The sequence below is a fragment of the Lepus europaeus genome, chromosome 17 (genome assembly GCF_033115175.1).
Source record: "Lepus europaeus isolate LE1 chromosome 17, mLepTim1.pri, whole genome shotgun sequence".
NCBI classification, from domain to species: Eukaryota; Metazoa; Chordata; class Mammalia; order Lagomorpha; family Leporidae; genus Lepus; species Lepus europaeus.
In genome coordinates this window covers 24,193,001-24,209,206 of record NC_084843.1, presented here as the reverse complement: position 1 = coordinate 24,209,206, position 16,206 = coordinate 24,193,001, and the positions used below count along the sequence as shown (strand labels likewise).

Sequence of the window (16,206 nt, the reverse complement as noted above, 5' to 3'; positions counted from 1 at the left end):
CAAAAGCTTGATAATGGCTCTTCAGTGTCAACATTGGCACTCTCTTCTTCCTGATAGAAAAACCAGCTTTTATCAAGATCCTAATTCCCAGCAGAAAAATAGAATTATTCTATTTCTCTATTTTTATGATTCCTATCTGTTGTGATCAGGGATGAAAAAAGAAACAGAGCTTAAAAAGTAGTTACAAATAGATTTTTGTTTATTTCCAACCTATTAAAAATGAAAAAAGCCTTGCAATAGAAAACACAGAGAAAATATAATGAAAAGTGAGTAGTGTGACCATACATCTAACTTACACATATTTTCTGTTATTTAAAAAGCAATGTTCCTTGGGTGAGTGATGCAGAAATAAGTAAAATGTGATAAATTTTCTAAAAGATCTGACAGTGTGGGTAGAATGCACAGTGACCCCAAGTATTGAGGGGAGAACAGAAATGATCTTCTATTCCCAGAGCAAGAGGAACAGACTACAAAAGCTGTTTCTACTTGCCGCAAGGGAGGGAGCAGAATGCCATGGGATACCTAGGTTGTACAGTCTTACCCTACCTTGAGATTAACACTTCCCAATGTGTTTCAAATGTATTAATATTCTTCCTAGATACTAGGAGAAAAATCAGTCTTAAGAAGCTGTTAAAGTTATTTTTTTCCCTTTTCAAGTTAGAATCCCTAGGGATCTAATCTGCTATGCACATTTGTGGCATTTTGAGATTTACAGGAAAGTAGGAAAATCTGATATCCGACATAAGACTAAATGAGTGTTGTCACCTCTCCTTCTTACAGCCCCTCATCACCTTGGACAGCAGCATTTCCTTCACTTTCCCTGCTGAAGGAACCAACACCATCACAGTGCAAGTGGCTGCCGGGAATGCCCTTATCCAGGACACAAAAGATATTGCCGTTCATGGTAAGCTCTGCAAATTGTCCTATGATGCTCCCTCCTACCTGGCCCATTCCTCCCATCTACCCCAATGCCAATCACAGATGATTTGTAAATTCCCCAGGCCGTTTGAAAATTGTGAAGTTCCCCAGGAGGGATCCAAGCCTACCTCCTATCTTGTTGCAGGGTAGAGAGGCTGAGTTTAGAAGAGAAGCAGAGCACACACAGGTATTGTCCCCTGCAGTGTATCTGAACCACTATCCATGTGGGGTTCTCATTAAACAGAGACGCGCATCCTAAGTTGAAGGAAGGCTAAGCAGGAAATAGAAGGAGTCAGATCTGATGCCCTGCCAAGGTATTCACAATACTTTTTGGTCGATGGAGACGAGAGGTTTCAAAAGCTGAAGAAGTCATGGTCCCCCCCCCCCCTTGTAGAACAGATAGCTCAAGTAATCAGAAGACCTACATAGAACAGATGCATTTTCGTGGTTGTCAGAGTTTCTAACATCATTGCCTGCTAATGCTTGGTAATGAGGCTAAGAATATAAGCTTGTAGAAGGGCAGGAGCACAGTCAAGAGGGTCCCCACCCTGTTCTCTATGGTGGATTATAAATTATTTTTTAATGCAATCAGCTGTGCTTCTACTGCTACCTCACACAACCTGCCAGGTTCCTAGACATAGCCACTATCACTGTGGGTTTTTTGGAGGGTTAAATTCAGATCATATTTCTTCATCAATATCCTTTCCCTACAACTCTGCAAACCTTTTACTCAGGTTCTACATTGGGCAGGTATTTTTTAAATTGGATGTTTTTGTTGAAGTATAATTTTTACAAGAAAAAATGTAACAATTATGAGTTAAGCTTTATGTATTTCCACCTAGCAAATAAACTGTGACCTCACCAACCGGGTTAAGAAACTATCCACACCCCAGATAAAACATTTCAGCCTCCTTTTGAATCCTCTGATGTGATTTCTATCAGGATGGACACAAGCACTGGGGGAAGGAGAAGTGAAAAGATTCCATTGCAACCAAGCCCAGATTGTTAACACATTTGTCGCTCAGCAGGACACCATAGACAGCAGCAGAAATCTCCTTCTGGGGTTTCATCCGTATCTTTCACTTCAGACAATATTATTCAAAAGAAAAAAAGTTTAAGATCTTAGGAACTAGCCAAATGAGCACAAATGTGCTTTCAGTCACCAAATTCTACTTTCAGAAGCCAAGAATTGAGCTGAAAATAAGGAATTAAAGTTAAAGTCATATAACAGAGCAGAATCCCCAAGACACAGCAATTATAGAGTCCCTCGCCTGTCACTCCCTCTTTCAGCTCACTGGTTCACTCTCTCTCTTGCAGAATACTTCCAGTCCCAGCTCTTGTCATTCTCTCCTAATCTGGATTACCACAATCCTGACATTCCTGAGTGGAGGCAAGACATTGGCAATGTCATAAAGAGAGCTCTTATTAAAGTAAGTTGGCTTTATCTTTGCTTAAATCTTTGCAGATAAGGAAAGAACTAGATAATGACAATAATGACACGTGGAATATGTTTTTGTGGATTAACACCAGCATTCTGTAGTTAGAGGAGGATGACTTCTCTGTAAAATTAAAGGTACAGGGAGAGAATAGAGGCTGAAAAGTCAGGAAGCAGGGAAAGAAAGGAGGGAAGGAAAAAGAGAGGAAGGGGGGAGAAGATGGAATAGAAAAGGAGGGAAGGAGAGGGTGAGAGAGAGAGAACAGTCTAGAACTGGAAGACGGAAATTGGCCCAATGTTTTTCCCAGACTTTTTCTGAGACATGGCCTTGATTCCCTTAATGAACTAGTGCTTAGGCCATTCACTGAGTTTGTAGAAATATAGTGCACATAGCTGGCCCTTTGTCTACCAAGGAGTTCTTATTAACCTGAAGGCTACAGGCCAGGAAATAGAGCACTCCAGCAGGATAATAGAGTTATTGAGTTAACCCAAGGTCAGATTTGCCTTAGAGAAAGTGTAAGGATTTTGTTAACCATTTTATCAGAGCTAGACATTGGAATATAATGATGAATAAAACACAGTCTATTTGATTTTAGAAACAAGACTAATATGCAATTAGATATACGGTAGAGGCATGGCCAGCATCTCCAAGGAGTATGGGGAAAATTGTGATTTGTTCTATTTAGGGAAGTATAGGCTTAGCCAAGACTTTTGACTCAAGAAATACTTACTGAACTATCAGAATGATTTTGGGAGGAATATCTGAACTGTGCTGGGAAGGATAAATGTTAATTAGTAGGTGGGGATGGTATCTTTCAGGTAGAATGAACAGTATATGCAGAGCCATATATTGAAAGAGTACAATATATTCAGGAAATGGAGGAAGTACAGTGCAGCAATGCATAGGTTACATGGGCAAGTGTGGTTAGAGCGGAGCTAGGATGGTTAGGTCATACAATGGGTGGTGTGAGAAGCTAAATGACATATATGCTATAGAGAAGCGAATACTGTGGATGCATAATTTTTATATAATAAGACAATGCTGCTCAGTTACCCATAAAGGGCATCATTCAGAGGCCTGGAAGTAGGACTGGGAAGAGAATAGGGTTGAGGAGAAATTTTGGGAAAAAGAAATGCCAGTCTAAAGACCTCTGCAGGGGCAGGTTATCAGCCTAGTGGTTAAGATACCCACTTGCTGCATTGGAGTACCTCAGTTCATACCTGACCCTGTCCTTTTGACTCCACCTTCTTGCTAATGCAGACCCAGGGAGGTAGCAGTGATGGATCAAGTAATTGGGCTCCTGTCACGCATGTGGGAGATCTGCATTGAGTTGCTGGTTCTCACCTTTGGTCCAGACCCAGTCTGTTCCCAGCTGTTGCTGGCATTTGGGTAGTGGACCACTGAATGGGCTCTCTCTCTCTCTCTCCCTTTCCCTCTCCCTCTCCCTCTTCCTCTCCCTCTCCCCTATCTCCCCTTCCTCCCTGTTATTCTCCCTCTCTGTCCCCCACCCCATGTCTTTCTGCCTCTCAAATAAATAATAAACAGCTACATTAAAAAAATAGACCACTGCAGTTGTCTACCTAGACATAATAAGATTCCAAAGAAGAGTAGTAAAGTCTGCTTTCCATGTTAAACAATAGAATTGCTGACTTTAAAAAATGTAGTGTGGCTAAGAGGGAGGGGGTGGCTTCCTGACTGCAGCGGTGGGTGGGAAATGGTGTTGTCATTAATCAAGTTGGTGACTGTGTGGGAGAAACTTGCTTCAGGAACAGTAATGCTTTGATCTATTTTATATGACTTTGGCGCACATGAGATATGAATGGTTGCAGGTGACCAGGAATGTGGGAAATGTGGTCTGGATATCACACAGAGGGTCCTGCTGGAGGAAGAGGTTTGAGAGCTGAGGCTGTGAAGGTTGTTACACTCCCTCCAGGAGGCGTGGAGGCAGGGCAGACAGGACTGCTGATCCTACCCAAGATGGAGGAGAAAGACCCCGAGAAGATAGAGTCTACAGGGTTGATGGAAAGGAAGCAGAATAAAGAAATAAAGGAGCATCCTAGAAGAGCATGTCTGTGGGGTAGAGGTCGGGAGGTTAGTTGTGTAGGAGAGAAACTTCAGTGCCAAACTTTTTATAAAGGGATTGTTCATAGAGGATGAAGCTTAGAGTGTAGTAGATGCTATCTTGGTCTACTCAGAGTGCTGTACCAGACGCCAGAGGCCGAGTGAGTTACAAACAACATTCATTCCTCCCAGTTCTGGAGGCTGGAAAGTCCAACATCGAAGGCCTGGTGTCTGATGAAGGCTGGTTTTCTGATTGATGCGTGGAAACTTCTCGCTGAATCCTGACATGGTGGAAGGGGCAGGCAGCTTTCCTGGCCTCTTTTAGAATGGCACTGATCCCCTTCAGAAGGGTCTACCCTTGTGTCCTAACCATGGCCCACACATCCCACCTCCTATTACCGTCACATTGCTGATTGGATTTAAACATATGCATCAGGGGGACACAAATCTTCAGACCCTAGCTTAGGTCTTTGCAAGGCATCCAGGCTGGTGTTGCATTTTGTATGGTTATATTGTTAAACTTGTACTAGCTTTTTGGGAAATAACTTGGTACTGATGAAAAGCACTACTGCTAAATAATACTAATGAGCCAAGTCAGATAAAGTGTATGCCCAAAGTCTCACATAGACCAACCATAGTCATACCCCTTTGGAAGGACTAAGTGAATCTAGATACCCAACTCCAAAGTCCCTCCCAAGTGCTTGATTGACTGATAATCTCTGCAATCACTTTACCCTGGGACAGAGGGACACACCAGCCAAGATACTGATAGGCTTGCCCTTTCTTCTCTCCATTGGGTGATTCTCTGTACTTTGCTTCTTTGTCTGGTCTTTGAGACGTGCTATCCCGAGTTAGGATAAGGCTTTCTTGCCCATGGACTTAGGCACAGGGACTTCCAGCTACCCAAGGATCAACTTTCTAGGCCTCTGATTGCTACAGTTTTCTTCCTTTCAGCTGGCTCTCTCACTTTCCTTTTTCATATCCCTGAGAATCAAATCTATAAGTCTAGGCCTAGATAGGAATCAGAGCTGAGCAAATGGGAAACAGCCAACTCCTCTGTTTCCATTCAAGGTAGAAACAACTTCCTGAGTTTCTACTGTGCAGAGCATCTTTGGGAACAGCAAGGTAGCCACAAAGGCTCCCAGGACTGTCTAGGGAAACACGCAGTGGGAACCTATTAGAGAAAGGACTACACTGTGTAGACAGATGTGATCATGTGTCCCAGCAGACTTGATCGAGGTCTCTGTAATGTGATGGACATGGTGTGGGTGGGAAGCTCACTGTGGGCAGAGTCAAGGAGGGCATATTGGAGGAGGTGGGTATTTCAGCTGACTCACAAATTCCATGTAATATTTGGATGGGCAAGAGAGGTGTTGTTCTGGGTAAAATACCTTCAGGAGGCACCTGGGGGAACAGATGAGCCAACTGCAGGAAGAGAAGTCAAGGTGTGCCTGTCTGCTTCAGGAATTTGCTTTCTGATGATGGCTTACTTTCAGGTTTTTCTCACAAAAGCAATACAGCCCTTTTACCCAGCACTCAGGGATAGAACAATTCACTCATACTCTCAGCCTTGTAACAATGATGAGTGTATATTTTTAATTCTAGGCCATCGTGTTTTTATAGAGTTGTAAGGAGGACTGTAAGGAAATTGAGCACAATGCAGGTGTCATGTTGCCTCTGGGTATGCATGATCATCTTCATGGTGGACTGGTTTTTTTCTAGCTGGTGTTAGTAATCTCTACTTAACTCTTTTGAATGTTTGAGTTTTTTAATTTATTTGCTACTATAAATACTTTTCCATTTTTTTCTGTCATATGGTTTTTGGGACAAATGCACCAAGTCGCAATGACTGAATGAAAGTTGTCAGTATTTTTCTGGCCTTTTGGAGAGCAAATGGACAGCATGCATTGACTTTGAGTGCTGCCAGCAACAAATGAGGGAACTTCCTCACTTCAGCCTCTTTTAAAACACACACCTTCAATAAGTAGAAATGTTACTTTGCTTTTTCATTTGCCATTCCCATGTTTGCTTATACCTGCTTGTTCCGCATTTGTAACCAGTCTGCTTCAAGTTTAGCAAAAGGTCTTGTCCTCTTGGTGCAGAAAAATGGGAAATAGGGGAGGGACTTTCACAAGTGTTCCCAGCAAGGAGTGTTTTGAAAACAAGTTGTAGTGCTACTTTAAGTTCCGTCAAAATGTAAGAAGAGAGGAGGTAGTGAAGGTTACAGGTCTTTACCTAACAGTCCTCAAGCAAAACTCAAAGAAAGCCTAAATGTAAATGATAGGACTTCCAAGAGTTCATAACAATGTTGAGTTAAAAGGTAATATTAATTTTGTGCAAAATATTTCTTAAATCCATGCATATAAGAAAACTTCAAACAGTGTATGGAAAATGTGTATTATGAATAAGCTATGCATGGATTTGAAAAATGTTTTTTGCATCAAAATAAACATTTTTAAACTTCTGTTTTGCATGAACTTTCAGAAGTATACTCAGAGGGGAGCCTAAAATGCTGCATTTGTAAAAACTCACATGAGCCTGGTAGCCGGGAATGCTTTGCTCCTTGATGCAGATTTGGGGAGGGCTGGTTCCCAGGACCTCCCTCTAGCATCTAAACATTTCTTAGGTAACCAGCGTCCCGGAAGACCAGATCCTTGTTGCTGTCTTCCCTGGCCTCCCTACATCAGCAGAGCTCTTCATTCTCCCACCTAAGAACTTGACAGAGAGGAGGAAAGGCAATGAAGGGGACCTGGAACAAGTAAGTGCGAGCAAATGTGAATGAGACTCTCCTGCTCCCTGCATTCCCAGCGCACGGTTGTCACCAGCTAGAAGGGGAGCCAGGTTCTCCCCGACTGACCCATCCTCCTGTCACTCTGCCCAGCACCAGCGTTGTAAAGAACAACTAGCCGTCCCCAGAGTAAACACAAATGCAGGTAGGCTGTAGTGTTTGCCATAGAGGAAGACACAGCGCCCCTGCCCCCTGCAGCCTTGGGATGGCATCTCTGCACCTTGCCCTGGGAGAGAAAGGGAATGAAATCTACGTCCTTATCTATTTCTGGGAATATGTGCTTCTTGTTTTTAAACCGCACTGTTCCTAGAGAGCCTGGTCAATTTAAGTTCTGCTCCTGGCGAGAAAATGAACTGTGTTTGACTGTGTTTCTTTGGAGAGAGATGAATTGCCTCATCTTGCTTTGACTAAGGAGGCAGTATTTCTGAAAGGGGTTGTGATTTACTGTCCTTATCAAATGCGCATATAGCTCCTGTGAGCCCCACCCCTCCCTGGAACTGCAGGAGGTGGCCAGCCAGTGTTTCTCAGGCTAGCTTCTGCTTCTGGGCCTCACTGGCTGTGCCGTCTCACTCCTCCTTGCCCGCCTATGATGCTACATTAGGAGAAGTAAGAATAAGTGAGAACAAAGCTGCCCAAAATTGGCATGAATCAAATGCATTTGATTCACTGTAGGAGGTCATCATCGTACTGTCCTCCCTGTTCTCTGAGCACTCATCCAGTTGTCACCGTGTCCCTGTGTCCATCTATGGCCCTCAGGCAGCATAGATGCCACAGTGGTTGGTTTCTCTGGAAAATGAACTAGTTCCTTGCATTGCAGATATGCCTATTGAATGTGGTCAGATATAAATTGAGCTTCTCAATGCACACATCAGTTTTACAAGACCTCTTTATTCTGCAATAGCAAGTGGCATGTGTGAACTATATTTGGAAGCCACAATATCCATCCATTTAGATAAATAGGTAATTAGGGTGATGAATAGCAGCTGTGGTATTAAGGCACGTACCCGAGATAAGAGTTAGGGACAACAGCCCAAGTGTGCTTCGGCTTTCATGTGGGAATTACAGAGTGATTAAATCGATGTTATATGTTCTGAGACTTGCTGGGGGAAAAGTAAAGAGGAAAAATTAGCGTATAAAAGGAAACAGCTTCTGCTTTGATGTTTGCCTCCCATTGTCTCTAAGATAGAAAAAGCTGAGGGATGGGTTGGGGTACCTGTGTGCTTCCTTTCATCCTGGCAGGGGCCTCATACCCTGTGTGTTACTTGATCAGATTAAAGAACTAATGAAGGGGTGGCTCGCTGTCATTGGTCCCAATGATAAAGGCTTGGATGAAAGAGCCCTGGACTAGGAGTTGAATAAAACAATTCACCAGGTGATTGTAGACATGCCTTTTTGTGTCTCACTCTCCTCCCCAGTATAAGCAAGCAATACTAACTACTTGCTTGGTTTCACAGAGCTATGGGCACCAAATTAATAAAGATGTTCCAATCTCCTCTTCCCTGACTGAACGTGGTTGGGTTTTGGCGGTTGCTCTCCTTGGTTTCTTACCAGTGAACGAACATCTTCCCATGCAGGCTCGCTCTCTCTCTTTTCCAGATTGCAGAGACACTATTTAATGCTCTAAACCAAAACTTGGTCCAGTTTGAGCTGAAGCCAGGGGTCCAAGTCATTGTGTACGTCACACAGCTAACATTAGGTGAGTGTCTACTGGGAGTCAGGGGCAAAGGGTTATGCTGCTCTGTTATCTTGGAGAGAAAGGGGAGGGGGGGATCATCCAACACTTCCCATCAGTGCATGAAAATGGTTTGTAACAGGGGACTTCCGTGTAGTGATAGATCTGAAAGATGATTCCTGTCTCTGTGGAGCCCTCCTCTCGGTGGCACCAAGACTTTCTAAGCCTTGGTCATTTAATCCTTGGATATTCTTGGAGAAAAACTATGTTAAGTATCCCTTCCTCCCTCTCTCCCTTCCTTCCTTCCTTCATCCATCTGCCCTTTTGAACTTCAACTATGGGGTTGCATCAGATAGCCAGTCCTCAGGCTCTCCAATCTCTGTGACTCACTAATTCTGTGAGTCCAGTTGGGAGGTCAGATCAGGTACCTTTAAAACCACCTTCCAACCTCCAGTGTGTGACTCTATGTAGAAACAGGGACCAGCTCTAGTTAATTTATAAAGGATATTTTCAAAAAAAGTATGTCATATCGGGCATCCCCTCTGGCTCTCCGGGACAGCCGACTTATTAATGGTCCACTTTCCATATATGGAGGGTCCAGAAGTTCCTGTCCAGCGAGCTTTCACAAGAACAGTGTAGAGCAAGAGAAGGAAATCTGGCATTAGTATTTAACACAAAGTTCCCAAAGGGTGACTCATCATGCTGCCAGGCAAGCCAGGTGGATGAGAAAAAGAGCACCCCAGTCCTCCCTCTACTCCCCCAAGTAGGATGCTTTTCACCTTATACTAAGACTGACATGTTTTTCCAGGCAGGACAGAGGACTTATTTTGCATAAGGAGCTGGGATGTAGGATACCATTCTCGTCACAGAAGCCAATCTCCCTATCCCAGCTAGCTTGCAAGTCAAGAAATAAAGATGGCAGCCAGTCAGCCCCCCTTTTTCCACTGGGCACTCCCTGTCACTGATAGCAGCCAGTGGACATGCCTGTTCTTTCTCTGCAGCTCCACTGGTGGACTCCAGCACTGGGCACAGCAGCTCAGCCATGCTCATGCTCCTGTCCGTGGTGTTTGTCGGCTTGGCCGTGTTTTTGATCTACAAGTTCAAGAGGTATGTGTTGTTGCCGCTCAGATTTTATCTCAGGACTACATTCGTTGCAGATGAATGTTCTCATAAGCCACATCGCTAAACTTGTCCCAGGAATGTTGCATTAATCCTCCCTGATGCTCTTCTTGGCACTGGGGGAAAGCAGGAATGGTGGTGGAGTGTCAGGGAAGAAATGCATGTAAGAATCAGAACCCCCACAAGATACAGGTGAAATAAGGAAATAGAGCTAGCCTGTGAAATCTGTGTTTTCCTCAAGAGAAGGAAAAAAGGTTTTCACACCTCACCCAGATTTCTGAAGTAAGGTCTCAAACATTCCAGACTTGTTTTTTGCAGATCAATACCCATTCTTTGTGGTTAAATAGTTGAAATCTGATAAACAGATGGATGGATGGACACACACACATACACACACACCTTCCTATCTGGTGTTGTAGCTATCCCATATCTGTTTAAATTTGTGTGCTAAACATATTCAACCTTTGTGCCTCTCCCTCTTTTTCCTGTGTCTAAAGGGAAATTGACCAGGAAATCTGAACTGCACATGTATTCAGAAGTTACTATTGAAGTTGGCAAAGTGGTGATATAAAAGAATAGCTAATAAACACAAAAAAACTGAGTGATTCTATACCAATATTAAAATTAGGTAGCCCTTTTCCCAGGAAGTGTACTGAATAAATTCATGAACTCTGAACTCAGACAGGTGCAGTTTTAATTTTTAGCATTTGTAAACTTGAGCAATTGTAATTGCTTCTCTAAGGCTCAGTTTTCACATGTGGAAAATCATAACACCTTGCATGTTTACTGTGTGGTTTCAGTGTAATAATTGGCACGTAGTTAATAATCAGCAAAGCTCGACTATTTATAAATGACAAAGAACAAGCCTCCCAGAGATGGCTTCTGGATCATAAACTGGCACGTAGTAGACTTCAATATACTTGTGGCATAGAAATGTGCTTCTTAGGAAGCTTAAGCAAGGTAAAATGTTAGTTGATTAAATTAATTGTTGCCAGATGAGTTTTGGTAGCATCAGCTTAGTCCTTGGAGTCTTGCTAGGCCCTGAAGACAGTACTGTTAGGTTCTGGAGGAGATCCATGGTACGGGTGCTTTATTCTCCCCTTCCCACTACGCTCTCAACCTGTCCTCCAGTGATCCTTTCAGGTACTTAAAATACCAGGTTCTGCACTGATATAAAGTCTCCAACATCTGTACTAAAACGTGGCCTCTGATGTGACTTTGGGACTGAATTTTTTATTTACATTCAACTTAAATAACCACACTCAGTCCAGAGTCCACAATTTAACAAGGACCCTGGGTGATGCCTAAACCATTAACGTCTGAGAAGCCTTGGATTACTCACTGTATTGAACGTTACAGACTAAGTGAAGGAACATTCTGTTTTTTCTCTCCAGATTATTGGTCACACTACATTTTCAAAACCCAAACTACGGTCTTTAATCACCAGCATCAATTAATTAAAATGTGCATTCATTCAACAAGCATTTATTGAGGGCCTACTATGTACCAACCACTGAAAATGATCTCCAGATCCCAAGTGGTGACTTAAGGAGGGTTACCCCAAGCCCAGGCTTCTTGCAGGAACTTTTGCCCTGCCTCTCGTGCCATCTTGCTCTTGAATGCTGACTGCTGTTTGCTGATGTCCCTGGCAGTAAAATATGACATGGCTTTCATTTTCTGAAAATTGCCTAACAGATTTTCTGTGTCTGTAGATCTTATTTTCTTGGTTATCCAGGAAAACATTTGAGCTCTTATAGTTCTCCTATCTTTTTTTTTTTTTTTTTTTGTAGAACGTTCATTATAGTTTCAAAGCCCATATTGCTCTCTAAATTTCTTCCCCCAGGTTTTTTTATACTCATCCTCGCTAGAGAAAATAAGTACAATGGCAGTTGTTTCTGTTTGCTTGCTTATGTATTAGGTGAAGGGCATCTCCATCTTACTGCTCTCATTTAAACCTGTATGGTTGTAAGGCCCAAAACACATCCCTTGATCTCTTTGCTTCCCTCCATTTTCAAAGCCAAACATGAAGTTCAGATTTGACTTACATTCCAACACTTCTGCAAGCAGGCATGCTAAGAAATGAAAAGCAACTTGGCAATTTTTTAAAATGCTGCAAATCGTGGTATAAAATTTATTCCCTCCCAACTATCTATTTAAAAAAAGATGAAAATATGCCTGAGTTTAAATGGTTTTCTGCGAGATTGAAATAAAGTGAATGATCTTCTTAAGGGCAAATTTATCCAAATCCTCATAGGCCTCATTAGCAACTCAGGAAAAGGGAAGTGATGGACTCTGATTAGAACTCTCAAGTACACAGACTGCTCTGATTAGGAATGGCTTGACCACCCCCCAGCACCTGATAAATATGACAGTTGATCCCAGCATTCGTGAGTAATATGTGGTTTTATGACCAGCATCAATCTAAGTCTTAGGCTTAGGTAAGTTTAAGTGAGAATAAAGGAAGAGGCAGCATGCATTTTTAAATTATGCACATTTAGAAAGCTGCTGGTTCACTGCCTTACACATATTCAGTGCATTTAGGATTCTTATAAATTATATTAAGCTGGTTTAGGACAGCAGGAGTCATGGGGTACCTCCTTTAATGTGTAGAAAGCAAACATTTAGGGATCTGACAGATAGAAACACTGCATGTTTCTGAAGTAACTGTAGGGAAAGGTTAGTAAATGCCCCCACATTCTACCTTACTGGGATTGGATCACAGAGGGGAATGTAGGAGCTTAGAAATATCACTGGTCTGTACAAGGATGGCTCAGTGATTCTGCTTTGGAAATGCATTGAATGTTCTGGATTGGCGTGGGCATCAGATGTGCCAAGTTTTAATGGTACCTGTACCAGTTTTAATGGTACCTATGAAGTGTCTGGCTTTAGTTCTATTTCCCCATCATTTGGTGAGGTGAGAAGAATCACTTCTAGATAAAATGTAAAATTCATTGAAGAATATAGTACAGAATAAACAGAAAGAGAATAGGCATTGAATTCATTCATCCATCCATTCATTCACTCATGAAATGCTTAATGAACGCAAACCATGTGTCAAGCACTGTGCTAAGTCAAGTGTACAGCAATGACGACAGAAAATACAGACCTTTAGCATCAGGGGCTTTTGGTCTAGTGGGAGAGAAAAGCAGAAAAAACATCAGTCAGCTTCATCTATTACATTGCCCTAAGCCAGTACATCCTTCCTTTCTTTCATAGACTTTGTCCCATAGTTGCATATTTATGACAGTGGAGAGCAGAGCTTGGTGTATTAGAGTCTTGCAGCTCCCACTGACCAGCACACTGGCAGCACTGGGGAGCTTGGCAGCAGGCCAGAATCTCAATCTACTCAGTCCAGACCTTACAGTCACAGTCTGCAGTTTAACAAGGACCCTGAGTGATGCCTAAACCAATTAAAGTTTGAGAAGCCCTGGATTAGACAACTTCAATGGAGGCTACAAAGGCTGGAATAGTCAGGAGATCGTGGAGATAATCAGGATATGATTGTCCCAAGAAGATTTCAATCAAAACTTGCCTTCTGCTTCAACCCCAAGCCAGTCTGCTTCCTGCTTCCAAACCCTGATGGCTTTAAAGAAAGGCATTTAGCTTCCCTTAATCCTCTTCACATCCCAAAGGGAACTTTTTTATTCCCCTTGAACAGATGAGGAAACTTGCCATAAAAGCATTTGAAACAGTTGGCCTGCAGATGGTGCTGTAAAAATTTTGTTGTTTTTTTAAAGATCTATTTATTTATTTGAAAGTCAGAGTTACACACAGATAGAAGGAGAAGCAGAGAAAGAGAGAGAGAGAGGTCTTCCGTCCACTGGTTTGCTCCCCAGATGGCTATAATGGCTGGAGCTGTTGCAATCTGAAGCCAGGAGCCAGGAGCTTCTTCTGGGTATCCCATGTGGGTGCAGGGGCCCAAGGACTTGGGCCATCTTCCACTGTTTTCCCAGGCCATAGCAGAGAGCTGGATTGGAAGTGGAGCAGCCGGGACTTGAACCGGCGTCCATATGGGATGCCGGCACTTACCTGTTACGCCACAGCGCCGGCCCCAGGTGCTGTAAAAATTGCAATAGTGGCTAAGTCTGTTATTTCTTTTCTTTTTGTAAAAGAAGCCAATGTGAGTTGATTAAATTGATTCAACTACAAAATAAGATGTCTTCACTAGAAACAACTTGGTGAATCTCAGTGTCCAGCTCTTTTACAAACTTAATATCATAAACATTTTAGTGGCTCAACAATCAACAACATAGCAGTACCTTTTATAGACCTACTTGTTTTTCCATCCCAGTGTAAGGTGTATAGCCAGATGTTCTGTGGTTTGATTCATCCTGTGCTCACCTTTGGTCCATGCCCTTATGATCACAGTGTTCTGGGTGAGCAGTACCTTTCCCTGGCATTGGCTCTTCCTGTTAACAGCATGTTCTCTCCTTGTCACATAGCATTTCCAGCTGCCCAAGTTTGGCATGCCTTGAGATCTTAATCCAATTTTGCTCCCACCCCATGTAGGAAAATCCCCTGGATTAACATCTATGCTCAAGTCCAACACGACAAGGAGCAGGAGATGATTGGGTCAGTAAGCCAAAGTGAGAACGCCCCCAAAATCACTCTCAGTGACTTCACCGAGCCTGAGGAACTGCTGGACAAAGAGCTGGACACGCGGGTCATAGGTATGTGTGCCTGTGCCACCACGCTCCTGGGTCCTCTTCCTCCAAACAGGTGGTCAACCATCCCACTTTGTCTGCTCTTCAGACAGCACTGTACTAAAGGGTGGAGAAGGTAACCAGTTACAGTAACATCACCATGATTTTAAATTTGTTTGCCACCTTGGACCATGTGAAAGCGACAGTTTTTCCCTTATAAGTCAATGAAGATTGGAAGCACTGGGATTGGGGTGGAGGAGGGATGAAGCCAGGTAACCATTACAACTGGGATTTTTTTTTTCAGTAAAGCAAAAGCATTCTGAGTCCTTATAGACAATCACATGGTGGCAGGCACTTAGCCTAGCACTGATGACTCCCGCATCTGAGTGCCTGGATTCAATCCCCTGCTCCTACTTATGATGCCAGCTCTAGCCAATGCAGGCCCTGCGAAGTAGCAGTGAGTTTTGAGTAGTTGGGTTCCTGTGACCCATTTGGAAGGCCTGGATTGAGTTTCTGACTCCTGGCTTTGGCCTGGCCTACCCATGAACTGTTTTGGCATTTGGGGAGTGAACCAGCCGACAGGAGCTCTCTCTCCACCTCCCCACCCCCACTCCTCCTTCTCTCTCTCCCTGTCAAATAAATAAGTTAATTATATATATATATTTTTTAATCACACAAATGTGGAACTTGCATCAGATAGCCTTGAGTCTATTTTTTTGCTTTCCATCGTGCTAGCTTTGTTTCTTCTCTGTGCCTCGTATCCCTCATCTGTGAAAAGGGAATAATAATATCTGAGAGTCTGCCCTATTTCTGTGTAGTACCTGAGAACCTAGGCTAAGATTGCTTTAATAATTGAATGGCATATCGTTAGCACAGTGCCTGCCACATCGAAGGTGTTCAGTGCATGTTGGCTATTACTGTTGTTGTCAGTAGAGTATACGATGGCGATGCATTGATCCTGCCTGTGTGCAAGTGTGGGAGGTGACATATTTTAAACATTGATGAGATAAGATAATGAGCTGATAGTTGAGACTATTCCGTTGCCTTTTGAAACAGATTCCTAGTAAGCAGCCATTGTAGGTGACTCGATAATTTGCAATGAAGAGAACAAAGATCCCTGCCCTTGTAGAACTTACATAACTTTTCCCTGTGTCTTCTCTGCTCTGCAGGAGGCATCGCCACCATCGCAAACAGCGAAAGCACAAAGGAGATTCCCAACTGCACTAGCGTTTGATACCAAGGAGCTACATGGCCAGCCACCTTTCTGATGTTTTATTTTTGATGACTATTATTACTATTATTATGGAAAAAAGAAAATGTCTTTTCTACCTTTTGTTTACCAAGGGCCCCTTCATAAACAGCAGGCAGATGCTTAGCTTGGGAGAAAAAGGCATTCTTAGCTGAGGGAATGAGACAAAAAATAAATAAATGACTGTCTTTCTGCTAAGGGAGAAGGATGCATCTTCTCACAGCCTCCTTGCTTTATTCTGTCATTGCCAGTGCAAAGACTCTCTGCTTGTGGTCTCTTTCTTTTTTTTAAGTTGGGTTGGCTTTTCATGACTATCCCAT

At 42.9% G+C, this 16,206-nt stretch overlaps 1 protein-coding gene across 1 annotated transcript in view; it reads left to right on the top strand.

Annotated features, from left to right (window-relative positions):
• Positions 1-15,871, top strand: part of SORCS3 (sortilin related VPS10 domain containing receptor 3) — a 638,451-nt gene extending 622,580 nt beyond the window's left edge. Inside the window, exons 21-27 of the mRNA XM_062214350.1 lie at positions 781-904; positions 2,236-2,348; positions 7,042-7,173; positions 8,800-8,899; positions 9,877-9,982; positions 14,504-14,664; positions 15,807-15,871. Coding sequence (XP_062070334.1) covers positions 781-904; positions 2,236-2,348; positions 7,042-7,173; positions 8,800-8,899; positions 9,877-9,982; positions 14,504-14,664; positions 15,807-15,871 — 801 coding nt within the window. The remainder of the gene's footprint in view (positions 1-780; positions 905-2,235; positions 2,349-7,041; positions 7,174-8,799; positions 8,900-9,876; positions 9,983-14,503; positions 14,665-15,806) is intronic.
• Positions 15,872-16,206: the final 335 nt, after the last annotated feature.